At 46.9% G+C, this 22,862-nt stretch overlaps 1 protein-coding gene across 1 annotated transcript in view; it reads left to right on the plus strand.

Annotated features, from left to right (window-relative positions):
* The first annotated feature begins 284 nt into the window (after window positions 1–284).
* Window positions 285–22,862, plus strand: part of Fam155b (family with sequence similarity 155 member B) — a 28,129-nt gene continuing 5,551 nt past the window's right edge. Inside the window, exon 1 of the mRNA XM_036175372.1 lies at window positions 285–2,112. Coding sequence (XP_036031265.1) covers window positions 1,258–2,112 — 855 coding nt within the window. The 5' untranslated portion in view covers window positions 285–1,257. The remainder of the gene's footprint in view (window positions 2,113–22,862) is intronic.

Below are 22,862 nucleotides of genomic sequence, written 5' to 3' on the forward strand. Positions count from 1 at the left end.
TCTTAGAATTACCCTCAGAAGTCGCCTAGCCCTCGGGGGGAGAGAGGGGCGGTCCTGGGGAGGGAGGCGGGTGCCGGCTTGGTGGGGGGAAGGGGAGTGCCAGGCCTGGGACTCAGCGTGTGGCGTGTGCACGCGGGGAGCGGTCGGATGAACGGAGGCGCTGAAGTGAATGGAGTTGGGGGTGGACTGGAAACATCCCCAAACAGCACAGGCTGCGGCCGGCGGGGGCTGGGGTTGGGGAGGGGGGAGTCCTGAGGCGCAGGCGCAGTCGGGGCCCTAGTCCCGTTCCCTCCTCCTCCCGGTGCCTCTTTCTCCGCCCTGCTCCCCCCCAAACACACTCGCACACGGGCTCTCAAGGTGTTCTCCGCACAGCGGAAGATGGCGACAGACTGAGGGGGCATGGCCAGCGGGAGCCACGGGGCCATGCCTTTGGGCGGCCGCCACAGCGGTGCGAAGCAGAGGCGGAAGCGAGAGGCGCACTAAGTAAAGCCCGGCGTCCGCGTCCGGCGTCTGTGGCGCTGCGGGGAGCCAGGTGGCCCGCCCGAGCCGGAACTCCGGGAGCCGCCGGTGCAGAGCCAGAGCAGAGCCGGCCCGGGACCGGCCCCGGCGGACGGCCAGAGCACGAGCGAAGCCCGAAGGGCCGCCAGCGGACCGGCCGGCCGGCCTAGGAGAGCGCGAGCGAGGCAGGGAGCTGCACGGAGCGGGCAACGGGCAGCGGGCAGACGGGCGGGAGAGGAGCGGCGCGGGCGAGGGGAGCGGAGTGGAGCGGAGCGGAGCGCGGCGGGGCCCGCACGGCGGCGCTGAGGGGCGCAGAGCCGCGCTCAGCCGAGACGGCCGGAACAGAGTGCGAGCCGGGGGGCCGGTGGCACGGAGTGAAGTGGCACGGAGCCCAGGGCAGCTGAGGGGCCCGACACTATGAGGAGTGCGGCGCCGCCGCCGCAGCCGCCACCGCCCCAGTGCCCCGCACCGCCCCCCGCCGGGACGCCGGGCTGCGCCTAGCGGGCCGGGCGGCGGCGCCCCGGCTGCCAGCGAGGGAGCGCAGGAGGGGCGCAGGGACGGCTCGAGAGCGCCCCGCGACTCCGGCCTGAACGGGGGGGGGGGCTTCCCCCCGGGCCGGCTGGCCTGCCTCGCCATGCAGCCCCCGAGGTAGAGCCTGGACGGCGCGGAGGAGCGCGGAGCGGAGCGCAGCCCGCCCTCCTGAGACGGCCGTCTGGCCTCGCGCCTGCCTACTCCCTCCAGCCCGGACCCCCCTGAAATATGTTCAGGGGCGCTTGGATGTGGCCCGGGAAAGACGCCGCCGCGCTGACTATCTGCTGCTGCTGCTGCTGCTGGGCTCCCAGGCCGAGCGACAAACCTTGCGCCGATTCTGAGCGGGCGCAGCGATGGCGACTGTCCCTGGCGTCCCTGCTCTTCTTCACCGTGCTGCTCGCTGACCATCTGTGGCTGTGTGCGGGGGCCCGGCCCCGGGCCAGGGAGCTGAGCAGCGCCGTGCGGCCGCCCTGGGGGGCCGGGCGCGAGCGGCAGCGGGTGCCTCCCCGCGCGGTGCTGCCGCCGCCGTCGCCCGGCGAGTCCAGCGCGTCCTCGGGCACCTGCGGCCCGCGATACAGCAACCTGACCAAAGCCGCCCCCGCCGTCGCCGGCCCCGGGCCGGTCTGCGGCGGCGTCCCAGAGCCCACGGGGCTGGACGCAGCTTGCACCAAATTGGAATCTTTGCAGAGACTTTTTGAACCGACCACCCCAGCTCCCCCTCTGCGGCCCCCTGACTCCCCTTCCCGTAACCCGGAGTTCCCCTCCGCCAAAAAAAACTTGCTCAAAGGCCACTTTCGGAACTTCACTCTCTCCTTTTGCGACACCTACACAGTCTGGGACTTGCTGCTTGGCATGGACCGCCCAGACAGCCTGGACTGCAGTCTGGACACCCTGCTGGGGGACCTGCTGGCCGTAATGGCCAGCCCGGGCTCCGGGACCTGGGAGGCATGTAGCAACTGCATAGAGGCATACCAACGACTGGACCGACATGCTCAGGAAAAATATGATGAGTTCGACCTCGTGCTGCATAAATACTTGCAGGCAGAAGAGTACTCTATCCGGTCCTGCACGAAAGGCTGCAAGGTAGGGATTGGCCACCCACGCCACAATAGCTACCTGGCTAGTGGCAGTTTCTGTGGCAGTGGGACCAGGAAAAAAAAAATAAAGGTCTCCCTCTCTACCCAGCAAACCATTCCCATCATTCCCAGTGTAGCACCCTGTCACCTCGAACCCCTCCCTAGAGAGGGACCCACACGGATTCAGGTCAACTTCTTTTAAGTTTAAGGTTTGAACATTTTAAGGCTGGAGCTTCCTGGCGTACTGCTTCCCACATGAGGTGGGAGTAGGGCCCTGGACTGGCAAAGTGGTAGCAGGAGAGATTTTGCTCCCCGGTCTCCAACATCCTGGCTGGCCCTGAACCCCACTCCTGGACTAGAATTAATCCTGGGACTGGCTGGGGAGGAGGGGGTGTTCAGCAGGAGGAAGAATATTTGACTCCCTGATCCTCACCCTTTGGTTCCTGCCAATGGATGAGAGGCCAGGCCACGCCTGGTGACAGGGTACACCACACTGTTGACCTTATATGACCTGAGATATCTGGCCAGATCCTAGGCAGGGGAGCCCAGGGATGTGTATCTTTTCTTAAGGAGGTAACCTGTAGGCTTCTGTCTTCTGATGAGAGAATGCTCGGGGAACAGGGCTTATCAGCTTGTGGAAGGGCCATGCAAGGTTGGTACATCACAGAACTGCCAGTGCTCCTGGATGGTGACAGGAAAACCTGGCTTTCTGGCTGCTGGGGATGGGCACCTAGAGGAAACCAGAGGGTTGACAACTGCAGAAGGGACCCTCCTAGGGAAGAACTGGGCGTGGAGAAATTTCTTGACCCTCAGTGGGTTTTTCTGTATAGTAGGTAGGTGGGGCTATGCACATTTGGGGCCTGAAGCTGCTTCCCTGCTTTTCCTGCCTGGCCAGGTGGCCTGCTTTGGGGAAGGAAGAGGACAGCAAGGTCAAAAAGGTCAAGTGACAATGAGACCAGGTGGGTTTCACACATTCTGTAGCTGGGAGTCACCAGCTGGAGAGTAAAGCAGTCGCCGCCTGGTCTAGATCATCTCCTGTCAAGGCTTTGAGGAGGGGTAGCAAGCAGTTCCGGCAAGCATTGCTCCTGTGGACTTTCTGCAAGGTTCTGCTGTTCTCTGTGGGCCCCTTAGGGATTCGGGGTGGAGGACTGGGGAAGGAAGGAGTAGCTCCTTGATCCTGACTTCACTTTCTCCTTCTCCCTTTTCCTCTTCTCGTAACCTAGCAGTCTCCTCCCGCCTCGCTCAGCCTCAGCTGACTCACTGCCTCACTCACACTACCAAATGAGATATTCCACTTCTTAAAGGTGTACAGACGGGTAGACAAACATGCACAGCCGTGCACCACCAGCAATACTCCAGACCAAGTCACGCAGAGAAACAGAGAGGTTGTCACTTTCATAAACAGTGCTGTCAACGCAGGCACCATGTCACATGCATCTCCCTATGGTGTCAGAGACATGCATACAATCACATGAACAAAGACACATTTTGCCATACAGAGCTAGAGACACATACTCCAATTGCCTGCCCCAGACACACCCTCAGTGAGAGCAGAGAGATATTGTCCCCTAGCAGACAGAATAAAGGATGGCCATATCCTGCAGTCCTCTTCCCAAGCCCATAGCCACGACAGTTCTTTTTCAATCTCCAAAAGGAACAAAAACCATGGCACAACTTTTCTGTGGGGTTTTCTCCGTGTTATAGTTGGCTCCAAGATCCTTCTGACCCCACACTAAATTCAAATCCCTCACACGAGTTGCTGGTACAAAGCAGTTTGATGTCCGAGAAGGCAGTGGTTCTCTCTGATTCTGGAGGTCTTACCACCTCTGTGGAAGGCTAGTTAGCAGTTTGTTCTTGGGCACGTTATTTTACTTTCTCTAATCTTTCAGTTCCTCATTTGTAAAACAGGAAAAATAGCCTTGCCCAGCCCAAGTCCTAAGTGTTTGGTGAGATTTGAATGGGAATGCATGGTTAGTAGCATTTTGTAGCAAGAATCTAACACTTGGCCTAGATGTAATATTTAGGGGTTTCAATCATTCACACGTGTTATGAGAGCACAACTGCCTAGATTAGCTCCATGTACAGATTAGGGAACTGAGGCACACAGGCACACAGTTTGCTCTCCACAATGAGCAGGGATTCCAGTACTCCGGCTCCCTGTCCTCATGCTAATCCCATGGCCTCCCCTCAAGTTCCCCAGGCTCTTTCTCTTGTCTCCTTGTTTCTCTCCAGCAGCAAGTGAGCTCTCCTGCTCTTACTTGTGTCTTATGCTGGCCGCAGGGCTGTGGCAGCTCCTAGGTTTTGTGTTTTCTACCCCTTCCAAAGCTTTCTCCTTCAACTGAGGCCCAAACCTATGGTCTTTAATCCAGTTTTCTGACAACATGAAAGAGAAAGGCAGCTCTGATCTCCTTCTTGAAGCCCTGTTTCCTCAGTCACTCACCCCACCTTCTCACAGGCCTTCTTCACCCATACTAAGCCTTCCCCTGAGCTCATGGCCCTCCTTTCCAGCCCACACCCCAAATGGAATCCCATGGAACTAATGCCCCACACCCAGAATCCTCTTAAGTGACAGTCTGAAGTCCTAGGAGGATGAGGAGGTTTCTTCTACATCTGTAAACCAGTCTGGAGGCTGGTTCTTGAGCCAGGTGACCCCCCCTATCCCCAGGGCCCTTGTTTTAAATGCCTCAGTCAGATCCTTCCTGTGTGGCTCTAGAAACCCCATTCTCTGCCTCTGAGATGTCTGCCCTGTTTTGAGCCACACAGGGCCCCAGGAATCATACCTGTCCTCACTGCTGCCTATGACACCTCCTAATTTAGTACCAGCTGCAACATTTCCTTAATGTGCGACTGAGTTCCTCTCACATAGCAGAGAGATGAGGCTAACCCGAGCCAATGCCCATCCCCATACTGGCCTCTCCTAGGTCTGAAGGCCATATCCTATCCCTTCCTTAGTTCCCCATGAATCCCCTCCTGCATACATGCACACTTGACTTTCTTGGCCTTGCCCAGGGTTACCATACAAATCCCCTCCCAGATCTTATCCTAATCTTGCCATGCCCTTCCTGCTGCTGGTTGCCTCTCCCACCTCTCTTTCCTCCTCTCAATTCAGAACACTAAAGGTGAGAAGAATGAGGGCCTGGGAGCAAAGTCTGGCTTATTTTCTCACAGCTAGTCCTCTAAGAAGGCCAAGAGGCTCAAGATGAGGGACATCGTCAGCTCTTTTGGCAGCCATTAGCTGCGCTCATCAGCTAGTTGAGGAAGGATGGGATAGTGCCCGTCCACTCCAGACTCACCTGGCAGCCTGCATGTTTGATACTGGGACGTATCAACTGATGACATCGAGAAGGAAGCTAGAGCTTGAATTCCCTGGAGAGAGTTAAAGGAGTTTGACCTGGAACAGAGGGGACTCAGGAAAATATGGCCTCAGATTGCACACCTCAAAAGGATTGTCCTTGTATAAAAGATGCATGTCTTGATTGGCCCCAAGGGACTACACAGAAAGTCCTGCATTCCAACCTAGATTTTCCTTCCTACCAGTGTAACCTTGAACCTATGAACCTCAAGTCTCTGAGCCTCATTTTTTCATCTGTCAAATGGGGCTTATTCACCAGAAAAGCCCCATAAGTTCAGTATTAATGAGAAGTCTGTACAGCATCTAAGCTTAGCACATCAGAGGCTCTCCCTCCTGTTTTTCGTTGTAAAGAAGGAACAGACTGCTTTAGAGCTCCTGTCCCCAGGAAGTATCTAGCCTAATACAAGTGGACTGCTGGGTAAAAATACCATGGAGATAACTCTAGGACTCTATTTGCATGGAAGAAGGAATTGGATCAGGTGACCACAAAGATCTGCTTCCATCCAGAGGTTAGACATAGTAGAGTCTGCTCCCTGATCAGCAGCATTGGGTGGGAGAGGCTAGTGAAGGAGGTTTGGCCCCAACACCCCCACAGAGGGTGGGGGCTGCCAAAGCCAGCACCTTGCCTTCTGCCCAAACCCACTGGGGCCCTGCTCTTCCTCCACTCCGGCTGGCAGCTGTTTCTGCCTCACTGCCTTTTCTCCTCCCACCTGCCACAGCTTTCCTGCCAAGCAGGACTCTCAGGCTAACACGGGAGATAATGGGTACTAAAAGCAAGGGGCTTGAAGTACTGGGCAAAGGGCAGGAGTCTTAAGTTGAATGGTGGTTCTTGTCACCCAGGCATTCTCTCTGGCCCAGAACTCTTAAAGCTAGAAAGCGTTCCCTGTCCCTGTTTGAAGGCGGAGGCAAAGGGAAGCAGTCAAAAAGCAGCCTCCTGGGAATCACAGCAAAGCCGGCCCTAGGGGTGGGGCCTCCGGATCCACAGCGGTTCATCTCATCATCACTAAGGACTGTCTGCCTGGTGTTCCAGGAAAAGTCAGGGACCCAGAATCTAAGAGCAGGCACAGAGAAGACGCAATGCTTACAGCTAGGACAAGGACACAGTGAATGAAAGCTGAGAGTGACCAAGCAGGCACTTGTTGAAGTGTGTCTCTCTAGCTCATTGACCTACATCCTGGCCCACTCCCTTCACTCTGCTCAACATCCCCACCATGTTTCAGTGAGCACTAACTGGACAGTGTTTTAAGAGCCTAGACCCTTCCCAAACCACATCCCACACTTCACTCTCTAACCCACACCTCTGCTTCTCCCAAAACTTACCTCTAGTCTTCCTGGCCTGATTACTTCCTGTCCCACTTTGTTCATCTCCAGCAGTTGAATGTTCCCATGCCACCTCCCCATCTACCTCCAACTTCCCAACCCTTCCAACCTTTACTGAGGATCTCACACCTTTCTCTACTTCCCCTGCCTCACCTCCTTGGCACCATACTTCTTGCCCTTGACACTCCATGTCCCTTCACCCCTTACATCCCTCACACTCTACTCACACTTCACCTCCCTCACCCCATCTCACTTCCTGCCCTGATTTTCTTTCATCTTCCAATCTTCTTTTGCCCATTTCCCCCTCCCTCCTCTCCTCTTATCTCTTTACCCTCTTTCTCCCCTTTCTCCAGTATACTCAGACATACACATATACAGGGCATGCACACACACTCATATACATAGACACACACAGGTGCACACATTCTCCAGTCTTCATGGCTACTTCCCATCCTTACCACAAGCTGCTATAGTCACCATAGTAACAAGAACCTCCAGGAAGGATGTACTGGTAATCTTGAAGATAGGGTTGTGGGGAGTAAAGAGTGAGGTAAGGAGCCCAGCAACCTCCTACCCAATATTGATCTGGCTGGAAGTATCTGCTGAACATGGCAGAGGTGAGGGTGAGGAAAGATAAGAATTGTGTGGGACCAAGATCAAAAAAGAGCCAAGGATCTCTGAACACATCAAAAGGCTGGGAGGGAGGGTGCTCCCAAACTATGTGAATGTGTGCTGGTGCCTCCTGTAGTCAGTACCTCAGAGAGTATAGTCAGTACCTCAAAGAGTATAGCCACTCTTTAGAGTGTGGTTGGGGATGTAGGCCAACACCTGAGACTCGGCAGGGGGTGGGGGCTGAGGGGGTGGAGGTTGTCTTAGAAAAACTTCACTGTTGGGGCAGGTCTTCTGTGATCCCTATGCTCCAAGGCTGTTTACCTCCAGCATGCTTCTGTAGAGTGGCCAGCTAACCTGATCCTCAGCTCCTCTCCATCATGTAGCATGCTAGCTGCAGGTGTGTTCTGAATGCTAGGAGTCACCCCTCCTCCTGGGGACTCTGCACAATCTGAGGGCCCACAAACACCGTTCTCCAACAATGGTCTGGTAGGACCCTGGAAAATATTTATGTCTGTACCCCTGTGGCTAGGATCAATTCAAGGAATGACCAATCAGTATTTTGTCCATGGGCAGACGAGAGAGTTCAGAGGAGCATGAATTTATGAGACCTTGAGTGAGGCAGGAAGAGCAAGGGCACCAAGTGGACTGGGCTTGTGGGGAGAAGAAGGGTTGCCACAGCCAAAGTTCTTGCTCAAATGGATTCTGGAAATGGGATATGGAATCTGAGCCACAAGTTTTTGGGCCAAAAGATGAGTCCAGCTGGCTCCAAAGGAGAAAGGGATAAGAAAAACAAGGCAAAAAAAACCCAAGCTTTTGAGAACCTAGGTGTGTGTGTGTGTGTGTGTGTGTGTGTGTGTGTGTGTGTGTGTGTACTCAATCCTGACAGTATTCCTAGCAGGAAAGCACCATTATTATCCCTAGTTTACAAATGTAACAGTTGAGGTTCATCAAGAGGAAATGACCTCCCTAAGTTACATAGGACAGGGAGCTGGGTTACAAACCAGTTCACAGATGTATAAAGAAGATGTAAATATTCTCTGCCAGCTGTTGGAGGCAATGCCCTGCTAGCTATGAATAGACTGTGGTGAGAAATTGGGCTGGCTATATGGGAGGCTCAGCAGAAACTATTGGAATCTTAGAGAACCCTCTGGAGTGGCTCAGATTCAGAATAAGGGCTCACTAGCATCCTATTTATTCAAGGTACCTGTTTCTTCTCCTTAAGATCCAGTGACAGATTCCCCTTCTCTTGGCAGCCATTTTTTGCCTATAGTTCCTCATGATAAGTTATCCAATCGCAAGTGGTCAGCCTTAAACACAATAAACATATGAACAACATTAAATGGACTTAGAAGATTTCTATGTGTGTGTGTAATGAATAATAATAAAAGCAGCCATGAATTTGAGAGGGAGGAGGGGGTAACATGGGAGGAGCTATAGGGGAAGGGAGGGGTAGAAAAAAGTGATGTGAATATGCAGGAAATTCTCAAAAAATTGAAATTAAAATTTGATTAAGAAGAAGATCCAGTGACAATCACTGAGGTGTCCTCTATGGACAGTGACAGGAAGATGGGAAAGGGGAGCTTTGCAAAGAAGGGAAGAGCATGACTCCACATGTCTTGAGAAAAGGCGTTTCTGTTATTTTCTCAGTCTCAGTCTACTGGAAGTATCCGCCAGAGCAGAAAGGAGATGATGCCCTACACAGGCCTAATGCCTGCCGGAGCCCCACCCCACCCCAGCACACTCTCGTAGCTGGGAAAACAAATGCAATGAGATCTTGTCACCTAAAAGTCAGATGAGGCCTGGGCTGGAATTTGGATGTCCAGTTCCCATGCCAGGATTTTGTTGAGTCCCAAGTCTTAAATGCCTCGTCTTTGCCTTGGAAACAGAAAGGAAGAGGTGGCCAGTAACATTCTGTGTGAGAGAAGGTCATGCGGTAGGTGTGACTGTTACCAGGGTTTCCATCTTACTTAGTTTGAAGCGGATAGATAGCACGTCTACCCAGCTAATTTGTGAAATGTGAATTATGTCTGCGTAGTGTTCAACGCAAGTTAATTCTTCAAAATCAGTTAATTCTTCAAAAAGTAGACTCAAAATCTTTAAAAATATTTTTTCCTTGATTATTAAAAAATGCAGTCTTTGGGGACTTTTGGAAACTAGAAATGTAGGAGAGAAAAGAGGCTTAGAGACTTTTTTTCATTGTTATAAAGTATACATAATAAAACTTACTATTTTAAGGGTATAATTCAATGGCATTGGGTACATTGACATTTCATTACTACTTCTAAAACATTTTCATTCTTCCAAACAGAAATTTTCTACCTACTAAACAATAATTCCCCAATTCTCCTTCACTCTCTTCCCCAGCAACCAACAATCTACTTTCTATCTCTTTTAACTTGATTGTTCTAGATAATACACACAAGTGGAGTCATACATTATTTGTCCCTTTGTATGCCTTATTATATTTTATGTGTTATATATTATATGATGCTTTTAAGGTTCATCAAAGGTTTAGCATCTATCAGTATTTCATTTCTTCTTATGGCTGAATAACATTCCGTTGTGTGTAGATGCCACATTTTGTTTATCCATTCATTTCTTAGTGGGTATTTGGACTATTCTACCTTTTGGTTATTGTGAATAATGTTGCTATGAACACTGTATATTGATATTTCTTTGAGTACTCGTTTTCACCTCTTTTGAGTATATTTAGGAGAGGAATTACTTGGCCATATGGTAATTCCCTGCTGAAATTTGATTGGTTTGTTTGTTTTTGTCTTGCTATGTAGCCTAGACTACCATCGAATACATGAGCCACCTACCTTGGCTTCAAGTGGTGACGTTAAAGGCATCCACCATTGTGTCCAGCTTACATTTCACTTTTTGAGTCATTGCCTCCCAGTTCTCTACAGAGGCTGTGCCATTTTCCATTCCATTCTTACACTTTGCATGCTGCACCATTTTACATACATATCAGCAGTGAAGTGAGCAAGGGTCCACATCTCTCCATCTTTCTTAACACTTGTTATTTTCTGGGTTCTTTTAATAATACCCATATTGATGAGACCACATGGTTTCCTAATATTTTATTGTAGGTCTTTTTAGCTTACTGGTACTCTGAGTACCTTTCCATGTACTTAAATATTCATAAGCTCCATCCTTGATGAGTGGATAATATTCTGTCACAAGTTACATAATAGATTTAACAGGCCATGTACCGTTAGATATTTACATTACTGCCAACTTTTTACAATTTAGTAATCCTGTGATGGATATCTTTGTTCATAGATTTGTTTCAGAACTATGATTTTTTACTTATAAAGGCTATCTCAATTCTTTTTACTTATTCCTGTTCTTTGCTGAGTTTTTTAAATCACAAATGATACAATGATACATGCTTATTTTTATCAAATATAACAATATGGAGATTTACAAAGAGAACATTAATAATCCTCCTATTCAGTCTTCCCTAGCTCCACTGCCCTAAGGTCGTGGATGTTAACAATTTTGTGTATATTCTCTCCTTCTCTGTAGGCTTACATAAACATCTACACAAAATGACTCTTTCTTTGTTTTGCATACAAATGAAAGTATAAACATCCATTCTGCAGAATGAAGGTTGCAACTAGACTTACAGAATCACAGTATTAACCTTTTTTAATGCTACTAGCATACATTACTAAATCTCTTTCAAATTACCAGATTATTTTAATTTATACCCTTAACAAAACTGTGAGGCTAATTTACTTGAAAAATGATCTAGCCTTAGCTTCTCATTGGCGTTCCTTTGGTTAGACATTTGTTTTTTCTTGTTTATAAGTCATTTGCAATGCTTGTTTGTGAATTGTTAGTTCATGTTTTCTGTTTTTATTAATACTTGGTTTGTTCCCCTTCATAAGAATTAATGATATGAGCCTTTTTCTGATCACATTTGTGGCATATTTGCAGAACTTGCTGCTTGGATCTTAAAGCTGAGAGGAGAGAACGAAAAGGAAGGGCATTGTCCTAGTCATGTCATATCCTTTATCTTAATGAATTCTTACTCGGCCTTGCAAAGTGTACACATGCTGTGCCCATTTTGCAGTGGACACTACAGTGGCAGAGGAGTCAAATGACTTGGAGTTGGAGCTGGAAATTGCATGTTGGCAGACAGCACTACTATTCAATCTGTGCTAGCGTGCATATGGCTAAAGCTTTCTACTTTTGTTTTAGGGACATAATTTACAGAGAGGCAAGGGTAGGGTTGTTGATGTTGTTGTTGTTTTAACAGGACACAGCTTGTTTATCAGGAAAGGGTAGGTCAGGGAGGTCAACAATCTTGCCTGTGCTTTTATTGCTGGCAAGGGCACACCTGGGATTTGGACAGCAGGTCTGTTTGAGTTAAAGATGTTTGTCCTCCCCCCACTCCCCGAAATAGGCCCACTGAATGTGGGTGACAGTTGTGTGGCTTGATCTGTTTGTGGAGTCCCTGGCAGCAGAGCCAGGACTTATCCCAGGTACATGAACTGGCTTTATGGAGCCCATTCCCTGTGGTGGGATACCTTGCTCAGCCTTGATACAATGGGGAGGGGCTAGGCTCTCCTTCAACTTGGTATGCCAGACTTTGTTGACTACCATGGGAGGCCTTACCCACTCTGAGGAGTGGATGGGGGTAGAGTGGGAGGGAGGTGAGGAGGCAGGAGAAGAGGAGGGAGGGGGAACTTGAGTTGGTAGGTAAAATGAAAAAAACTTTAATAAATAAATATATATATTTTTTTAAAAAGATGTTTGTCCCCATCTTCCCACTACCTATGCTGCTTACTTAACAACCATTTTCTTGGATTCAAGTTGCACTCAGGAGGTGGTGAGAAAGTAGTTGGCTCATAGTCATAAGCAAATTAGTGGCCACAGCTCTTTTCTAGTGATATGTCTAAGTTCACACAACTAGTTATTGGCAAGGGCAGAACCAGGAACAGAACCAAGCTTTGGCTAACTACCCATCTATTGGAGCCAAGGCTTCTTGATAAAGAATATTTGTGGGGAAGAAGCAATTATGTGGCATGCATAAGATGTCACCTTTTATATGGTCTCTGGCATTTGAGCCTTCAAGGACAAGGCTATTCCAGATTCCCAGAAGCCCTCAGATGGGACAGGAGAACTCATGCCCTTGGGGAAACAAAAAATTTCTACTGGAGACAGCTTCCAGCCCTGAACTAATTGTTGCTTTGGGAGTTTGTTTTGCTTCTTGATCATTTGCTTATTGGTTTGCAGTTCTGGAGCATGAATGTTGGCCTTGCATTGGCTAAGCAAGTGCACTCCCATTGAGCTACATCTGCAGTCTGAATGGAGTGCTTTGATAAGTGAGTGGAAATTATCATTTGTAGTATCCAAATGTTCTTTCCCTTGCACCCACTTACACAGCAAACTCTACTACTTCTATAGGAAGTGGGGATGGATAGATTGATTTTAGAAAAATCATTCTCTGTTTTAAGTCTAGAAATCTCTCCTCAACATGGCCTGAAATTTGAGTAACAAGGTTTGATGGTCATGATAAACTGGAGGAACTGTCCCCAGGGCAGTATGGCTGGTGTATAAGAACTTGAGCAGTGAAGTTCAGGTGCTCTCTGCAGAATAGTTGCTGTGCCATTCATTTCTTTTGTTACATTTTAAAGGTCTGGGATTTAAATAGGGTCACTATGAGGCTTGAAGGATATTGGTCATCCTAATTTCTTTCTTTCTTTCTTTTTTTTTTTTTTTTGGTTTTTCGAGACAGGGTTTCTCTGTGTAGCTTTGTGCCTTTCCTGGAACTCACTTGGTAGCCCAGGCTGGCCTTGAACTCACAGAGATCCACCTGCCTCTGCCTTCTGAGTGCTGGGATTAAAGGTGTGCACCACCACTGCCTGGCCCTAATTTCTTATAGTGTCTTCGTGGTAGAAGATGCTCAAGAAATGCTAACCACCATTATGATTATCATTGGCTATGAGCCTTGGATACGTTATTTATTTAAACTCTTTGGTCCTCTCTGTCCTTATCTGTAAAGATTTGTTTCTCCCTCAGGGGGTGATTATGGGGAATCAATGAGTTAATAAATGTCAGGATTAAATGCTTAGAATAGAGCCTGACATATAGTAAGCACTTAATAAATGGTAGCTATTTTCTCATCTTAATTAGATGTGTTTAGTCCAAATGATTGCTTAATACCCAATTGAAATTCTTAACACTGAGGTGGGCTGCTGAGGAGAAGGAAAAGGTAATGTTTGAAGAGGAGGTGAAGTGTCTGGGGTGGGAATGGGAATTGGAAGCTAGAAGGCAACTGGAGACATTTTGGTAAATGCATAAAGACCTGTTTAGGTGGATAAGGTGGAGAAGAGAAAGGACTCCCAAAGTAGTGCTTCACATTTTTGCAAAAGAAGAGTCACCTTTGGCCAGGTCTCAGTTCTTCCCAGCCTGTCATTTACCTGAAGGAGGGAGGTGAGGCAGGGGAAGGGAGCTGGTTTTTAAGTGTCCTAAGTGATGGTGAAGATGGCTTTCTGTAAAAAAAAAAAAAAAAAAAAAAAAAAAAAAAAAAAAAAAAAAAAAAAAAAAAAAAAGTCTGTTGCAGAGAGAGGAGTGTGTGCAACTCAAAAGAAGCTGTAGTTGCCTATGTCACACTAATGTCATTCCTGTGGTGACCAGTGAAACCACTGTGCCGAAAAGCCTCAGAAGCTTCCCTTCCCCCATCTTAGCTTCTCTCTTTGTCTATAAGACTCTTTGTTTGCTCTTTTAGTTTGTTAAGTGCACCTGAATGGAGCCCAGAGCCCAGACACTCATGATGGATTAGATGAGCCAGGGCCTCTGGGGCAGTGCCATGTGGACTGAGCCTGGCAAAGATAGTCACATCAAGTCTTAGGTATTTTGTTTTGTTGTTTTTGAGGTTCTTGACTACAGATGAGTTTCTTTCTACTTTCTGTTTTATCAAAGTAATGCATGTTCCTAATTTTCAGTTACCTTCATGCTACACATATGCACATGTATGTGTATATGTCTCCAGTTGCCCCTAGTTTTGCTCTTGAGAGTTAAACACTTGAAACTTTCCTGGTTGCTTCTGATTTTGCCACCATATTATTAAATGTTATGCCAATATTTTAATATTACTGGATTTTTTTCTATGTGAACATACACACAGAAACAGACAAATGTCCACCACATATGTATATTTGTACATGTATATTCTTTTCAATAATATATAAATATTAATGCTTGTCATTGAAACAGTAGCCTGGTTTCACCCTTGAGCTCACTGGAGTGTTAAATACTTCTGATTCTTCTGTTTTTGTTGTTGTTTTGCTAATATTTCTTCACATTTCTAAATGGCACATCAATATGCTACTTCTTGTTTTTTTCTGTCTTAAATATCTATTGACATTTTTTAAAAAATCTAGTTAGAAGAAGATTTTGCACTCTTACTACTGGTAGCACCATATGTGTGCTCACACTCTCTCTTCATACATCCAATATTGGTATAGCCAAATTTCTGGTTGTAACAGTGTAACTTATTTACATTAATTTTATCACTTTTGTTTACCTCTAGCAATAGAAGACTGTATGATTAACATTTCATTCCTTGGTCAACTTGCTTTTTTGGAGTTAACAATGGCCACTCTTTTCTCCTTTGGTTGATTTTCTCTGACATTTTGCAAACATAGTCCCAATTTCTTCATTCACTAAAAGTCATTGAAGATATATTCATAACCCATTATTTTCATTTTTCCCTTTCCTGGAGTTCTTCACATTGTTCAATCTGGGCTAGCTGCAGGGTGGTTGGTTTTCAGGTACTTAGCGAACATCTTCTTGTGCATACATCCTCCAGTTTATATCAAGAGACCCTGAAAAGAACACACATCTAAGTAAGATATGATCTCTGTCCTCAAAGAGCCTAAACTCTTAGTGATGTCTCGTTGGAAAGCTTGGACTCTATCCTGGGACTTTGAATTAGGCCATCTCTTTGGTCCTATACTTGAGGCAAGTCTCTCCCTCTCCTTCTGCAATGAGTTATCAGCAGGTTAACATATTGTTCTAGAGAGCAAATGGTATCTCAGGCTACATTAACAGACACAGTTTTGAGGACAAGAGGGCCAATAGTTCCTTTTCACTTTGGGTCAATAAACGTATTTGAGGAGTGTGTTGAGTTGCAGAAAAAACAGGGGCTTTTGTAGCTGAATGACCATACAGAAGAGGGAACTAAAAACTCCATCCACTGAAATAGTTGGAAAACCTGGGGATATTTGACTTTGTGGAAGCTTTGTGTACCCATACTTACCTCTATTTTTCTTTCCTTGAATGCTTCTTAAAGGGCTGGGACTGTAGTTCAATGATAGAACCCTTGCCTCTTGTGTTAAAGGCTCTGGGTTCAATCCTTGGCATTCCCTTTTCAAATTCCTACAATCTGGTTCCTTCCTCTGCTGTTCCAATGAAACTGTCTCACTGTGAAGAGACTATCTTAATTACCCAAACGAATGTGTTCTCACCTACATAAATCCTTATCTACTGACCGCCCCCCAGTCTTTGGCAGTCTCTCCTCTCTTAATTTACAGAATGCCACTCTTCTTTTTCTCCTCTAATTGTTTTAGAGGTTCAAAGCAGGGCCTAGGCAAATGTTCTACCAGTGAGCTACACTGTAGCTAGAGTTTTCCTGCCTGGCCCACCATAGAGACGAATCTCTCTCACCCACCAGTCCCGCAGCTGCTCAGACCCAACCGAGTAAACACACAGAGACTTATATTGCTTACAAACTGTATGGCCATGGCAGGCTTCTTGTTATCTACTTCTTATATCCTAAATTAACCCATTTCTATTAATCTATAAGTTTCCATGTGGCCCGTGGCTTACCAGTATCTTAACATGTTGCTTCTCATCACAGCTGCTGGCAGCATCTCTCTCTCTTTCTTCTAGCCGCTCAACTTCCTGGCGCAGTTGGGTCTCGGTGACTCCTTCCTACTGCCACTACAGCTGCTCACGGAAGCGCTCCACCTGATCCAGAAGCGCGACCACGAGCGTCAGTGCCGTGTCCCTTTCCAGAGCCACTAGGCGGCTGTGGAGGCTGGCAATAAGGGCGTTGCGCACGCGGCCAGCTGTACACCTCCAGGTCTCCTCCAGTCTCTTAAACCACTCTGTCACCTTTATCTCATTGCTTTCTTCCACCTGCACTTAAGTTAGGGTTTTCCCAGGAATCTACTGCTGCGCCCTTTGTCTCCTCCCTTGGCTTCTATATTGCCTTATCACCTAGGGTGTGCTAAGTTACACTGTCATAAAATGTAACCACTGAATATCAGGGGCTTAATACCACAACTGGTTATTTCTTGCCATGATTCATGTCCAAGACAGGTCAGCAGGGATGAAGCATCTCTTCTTAATGATCACTATAAAGGGAAGAAGGATCATCTATCTCAACTTTGCTTCCACAGTTAGAGGCAGAAGAAAGAATATGGCAAAACATGTGTCAACCCTTAAACTGTCTCCTCAGATGTAATCTGTATCACTTCAAGGCATGTTTGATTGACTATGTAAAGCTTATGACCATGCCTAACTTCAAAAGGAAAGCATAGTCCTACTGTATCCCTAATGACTAACCCCTTAGCTCCCCGTGACTTAGAGACCTTTGTCAAGACCCCCATCTTTTTTGTTTTTACTTAATTGTTTTGGGACAGAGTCTCATATAACCCAGATTTTCCTTGAATCCACCATGTAGACAAGGCTAGCCTTCAACTTGCAGCCATCCCTCTTTTTCTGCCTCCTCACTAAGTGCTAGGATTATTTGGCATGTACTACCACATCAGGTTCAGACCCTTCTTTAGAGCTCAGGCCATTAGTCCAGCTGCACCCTTGACATTTCCATCTAGTAGACCATATATTCCTCAAAGTCACATGACCCCAAGTTGAATTCATCTTCTTTCTCAGATACACCCCTCCCCCATTTCTTTCCTTAATAAACAAAACCAGCCTGATGTGGTGGCATGTCTTTGATTCTAGCAGTTAGGATCAGAAGACTTCAAGGCCAACCTTGGCTACTTAGTGAGTTTGAGAGCAGCCTAGTCTACATGAGACCCTGTCTCAAAACAACAGATTTTTAAAAAGAAAATGAAATTGGTATTTATCTTCCCACACAATCTGGAAGTCTAGTAGTATCCCAGACCCCTCCACTGAGACTGTTGACCACATCTATAGGTAATCTTGTTGGTTTCCGCTTCATTAACATCTCTGCTCACATCCACTCCTTACTCCCAATACTTTTCCCTTAGGCGAGAAAATTTTAAATTTTATTGGATCATTTTCATAACCATTGTGAAACCAAAAGTCTCACAGAAACCTTAATATTGTATCTTAACATTCATTCATTTAGTGTGTACTATTGCTAACCTCAGTGTTAGGAGAGGTTCCTATTCTCATAAAATATGTTTTTCCATTATTGCCTTCACATTATTTCAATACTTGTATTATTTTTGTACTATCAAATTTGAAATTTTGCTGCTTCTGCCTTGGTTGAGGCCCTCATAGTATCTTATTCAGACTTTTGCAATAATCTAGCTCGTCTCCCTGCCTTCATTCTTAATGTTAACACTCCATACTCCACACTTGCAGACAAAAGGCTGAAAAGTTAGTTACGAAAGTGATAACAAACCTCCCCCCAAACCCCCAAAACAGGGTCACACAAAATTGCCCAGAATGGCTCAAATTTGTGATAGTCCTTACTTAGCCTACAAGCAGCAGGGATTACAGACCTGCACCATCAGGCTAGGCATAAACATATTTAAATAAGCACTTCTTCTAGCTCATTAAAAGCTCTCCAATGCCTACAGGAAGGATCCTAGCTCCTCCCCAGTCTCCAAAGCATGTTGATATGGTCATGTCCTTCCTGTGCATCCCCTGCTCCTTCATAAGCTCCGGTTTACACCCTCTAATTATACTGAGCTACCTGCATTATTGGAACCCAGCATTATTGCCTACTTGCAGGTTATTATGCCTGCTGATTCCTTTGCCTGAAGAGTACTTTATTCCCTCTCTATTTCACCTACTGAGCGTCTACCCCCCACTTTTCAAGTCCTAATTCAAGCCTTCCCCACATGGAGATGTGTTTTCTGTCCTTCAGCCTTCAAAACACAGTTAATCATTCTTCTCTTAATCCTACCATGGTGTCAAGTACATTCGACTTCACACAGTTGATACTAATTAATTCACATGATTGTTTCCCTTGCTCAAGTCAGGAATCTTGTCTTATTCATCCCCTTCATCTGTAGCTCCTAGCGTAGAGCCAGGCACTCAGGTATCCAGGGTGTGTTTATTGTATGAACATATGAATGAGGAAACTAGATTCAGAGAAGTTTACAAATTACTAAGTGTTGGCCCAAGGAATAGGACTGTGACTGTTATATATGGCCCCAGAAGAGCAAATAAGATACACGAGTGAAGTCACAAAAAGGCATTTCTTTCAGCTCCAGAGAAGGAAGAACTTCATTAATCACTAGAATTCTCTGAAGCTATGGGCTTCCCTATGAAAGAATGAGCCTTCTATGACAATATTTACAATTAGAAGCTGGATGGCACTTTACTGTGATGTTTGGGTGGATAATGTGGTGGAGTGATGACTCTCACAGTTCTTTCCATCCTGGAGTAGTTATGGACTTGCCTCCTCTGCTCATCTAACTGTCATCACTCATCTGATTGGCACTGTTTATCTAGATTATAGATACTCCTCCTCCATTAGTCCACCCTTGGCCAGACTGGGCACCTCTAGCCTTCGAGCAGATGTTCTAAGAGGCTTGAAAGTATGAGGACCCTCTGGACCGGACTAGCTTTAGGCTCTCACCCACCTCTTCAGCTAGCTCTCCCACCTTTTTTTCAGGCCAGACCAGGCCACTGTGACTCAGAACTGCTCATGCTAAGAAGGAGGACAGCTGTTGCTTATAGACCCTTAAGTAAAGCCCCATCATTACCTAGATTTGTCCAGTAATGCCTCTAATCTGATTCTGACTTTATCAATCCCAGCAGACTACTGCTATCTGCAGAATTACATCCATGCTTTGACACTGACCTTACTCTCTTCTGATCCAACTCTGTTGGAGTCCAGAGTAGAAAAGGAGCACTCCCATAACTTGAGGTTTGCTCATAGATGCTGGCCAAGAAGGCATCAAGTCAGTAGCCAGGGTGTCTCGCACATCTCTAACTCAATCATTCCCTTTTAATGGAACTCAGTTTCCCTGTGGGGAAATACTGGGGTTAGGTTGGTAACTTGTATCCCGTAGCTTTCGCAGACCATAGATTTTGTCCAAAGCTCAGCCCTCCTTGCTGCTTTGCTTTCCCAAGCACTGCAGCTGCTGCTCCTGGCCAGGGGTCCCACAGGGGCATTCAAAATATAAGCAACCATGAAGAAAGGGTCTATAGGGAAGATTTGGATGGGGAAACAGACCCTGGGGGAGAGAAGTGAGTTGGAAATCAGGAAAGAAAATGCTTGCTTCTTGGTTGGAAAATAACCAAAGCTTTCCCCTTGGAGGGCTTTCCAGCCCCAAATCTAGGCACTGCCAATGGCCTCCTCTCTCTAAGCCTTCTTGCCTTGAGTCCTGACTTTGGGATGTGACTGTGCATTTACACAGCCCTCTATGAAGTCAGACATTTCTTTCTAGAGGAATGTAGATCTGAAATGCCCAGGCCAGGGCTACAAGCCAATAAGCTGAGGATAAGGCTAGCTGGGTATTTCTAGTCCTCCGTAAATTGACAATTGCAGAGCCCAGGATGGGTGGGGATCCCCTTTGTCTCATCTCTCCTGTTTGTGGGGTGGTTCTGTTGCCCAGCTAGGAGGAGGGGTGAGACAGCCCTCCTAGCTTCCTTTTTGGGTTAATTGGTGTTCCCTCTAGTTACTCCCTGTTTCCTTCCCCTCCCAGTTCCCATAGCAACTGGGCTGTAGCAGCCAGAACTTGATTGAGACCTGTGGTGGCCCTACTGATGTGGGGAAAGGGGAGCATTGGTAGTTCCAGGTTTCCTAACCACCTCCTTATTCCCTATCCCTGCTCCCTCAATGGTGTAAGATTGTTCCACTCAGAGAACAGGACATAATGGAGAGGGCTTTTCTGACAGTGCTTGAGTTTGAAGATTCTGAAACTGTCGAATAGGCCTAGTTCTCAGTTCTGTTCCTGATGTCTGGATATCTAACCCCTGGTGTCTGGCCCCTCGTTGAAGGTCTAGTTGCTGATGGGAGTTTTCAGTAGGAAGATTCCTGGAGTTGGAATTATAAAACCAGGTTTCCAGTTCCTTTCTCTACCATTATTTTATGTGATTATATTTAAGTTGTTCTCCACTTTTTAGGTCTCAGTTTCTCCATCTATATAATGGTAAAAACTGACATTCTCAACCCTGGCTGCATGATGAAAATTGCTTGAGGTCATTTTCCAATTACAGATGTGTGGGGTTCTGCCTGCCAGGATTCTGACTTTGTTGGTCTGAATGCTATGTGAACCTGTGTATATATATTTAAAGTCTCTAGTGGTCCTGATATACAGCCAGAGTTAAGAATTTCAGAGCAAAAGGTCTCCACAGGTCTCCCAGCTTCCTTTACCTGGTTCTAAGATACTTCCTCCTCTTCCTACAATGCTCACCTCAGCAAGCCTTCCTAGCCCTTTCCTATTCTTCTGGAGGAGTGCCCTGGCTTCTTGTCACAGCCCCAACCAGCCAGCCACCTGACACAGGCATCACACTGATGAGACAGGATAAGGTATATAGGATGATCTTGGGAAGAGGGTTTCAGAGTCTAAGGTGGGCTTATTGCCAGGGGGAAACACTGTGAGTCAGACTATTATCACCTGACACAGGCCCCAGGCCACCTTAAAGCATACGGCCCGCAGTGGCTCAGCTGGCCAGCTGTGGGACTTAGGAATTAGATTACCTCGGAGCTCACTGTGGCTCTTCTACTTCTATTCCCTCATTAGTTTCTTGCCTGTTCCTGCCTCACCACCCACAGGCCTGGTGTCCTCCCCAGGCAATCTGCTCACCCACTTGTTGCCATGGTGACTCCAACTGGGGGTGTGAGGACTGAAGGGGGTCGGCTAATTAAGGAGAAAGGCCATACTCCCACTGTCAGGCCACCCCTTCTCCCTCCCCCACCTCTCAGATGAAGGGAGTGCCCAGACTCTATAGTTTGTTACTGAGCTAATTGCAAATGCTCGTGAGGAGAGCAGGGATGTCACTGGGATCTCCTCATCCAGAAGCAGGAACACTGGACTGGAAGACTCTAACAGGGCCCTCTGAGTCCCAGCTCCATTGATGAGCACAGAGCAGGGGGCTGATTACACAGTTCAGGGAGAGAGTGAGGTGGGCTCTTGGTCCAGGCTCCTAAAGCGGGATTGTAACTATGGACCAAAACACAGTTTGGCACTTAGGGGCCCAGAAGATGAAGGGGGTTCTTAGGTGCTGGGACCTTTGGCTCTTGAGATTGTACTTTCTTTTCTGCCTCTCCTTTCCTCCATCTAATGGCCGATCCTTCTTTTAACATGTATCTTTCTCGTCTATTTTTGTCCTTGTTTATCCATCCCCACTCTCTCTTGCTCCTATCTTTTGTTACTCCCTTCCTTAACCCTTCTCTCAGCATCCCGCTCTTGCCTCCATCTTACCCCTTCTGCCTCTACCTGAGCTTATCTTCCTGCTCCTTTTTACCCTTCTCTCACATTCCTCTCACTCTTTCCCCTTACCTCATGCACAGCCTCCATCTTCTCCTTCTGTTCTTTCTTCACAACTGTTATCTTACCCCAGGGATCACTATCATCTCTTCCTGTGTACCCCGATTTTTACTATCCTCTTCCTTACGCATCTTCTCTCTTACTACCAATACCCTTACCACCTTTTTCCTGCCCTCTTTACCCTTCCAGCTCTCTGCCCCTGCCTCTTACCTTTGCTTGATCTTCTTCACTCTTCCCGGACTCCATTAGCCTTCCTTTGTAGATACGTTTCATCTCTGTTGTTTCACCTTTAGGAATTTGTATAAATAAAACTGAAGACATGTGCGTTAGACATGTGTGCAAAGATATCCAGTGAAGCACTGTTTATCATGGTCACAACTTAGAAGGAACTCAGATGTCCATGAACAAGAGTTGACTCACCTTTCCATGCAGTTCATCTGAAGCCATTCTCTTTTCTTAGTCCATGTGTACTTGTTCATCTCTAGCTTTGCTTAAACTGTTGCCTCCTTGGCACATTCCACCTATAAAAATCCTTCTTTGAGTCCAGTCTTGGTTTTGGTTTTTTTGGTTTTCTTTTTCTTTCTTTTTTTTTTTTTTTTTTTAGACAGGAGTTCTTGTTTCTTTGGCTGGCCTTAAACTCACTATGTAGAGAAAGATGACCTTGAACTCTTGATCCTTCTGCCTCCAACTCCCAAATGTGGGGATTACAAACACACTACCACACCCAGTTTATACAGTTCTAGGGATTGGAGACAGGATGGAATTGCAAGAGTGTACCACCACACCCAGTTT

This window comes from Onychomys torridus, chromosome X (genome assembly GCF_903995425.1).
Source record: "Onychomys torridus chromosome X, mOncTor1.1, whole genome shotgun sequence".
NCBI classification, from domain to species: Eukaryota; Metazoa; Chordata; class Mammalia; order Rodentia; family Cricetidae; genus Onychomys; species Onychomys torridus.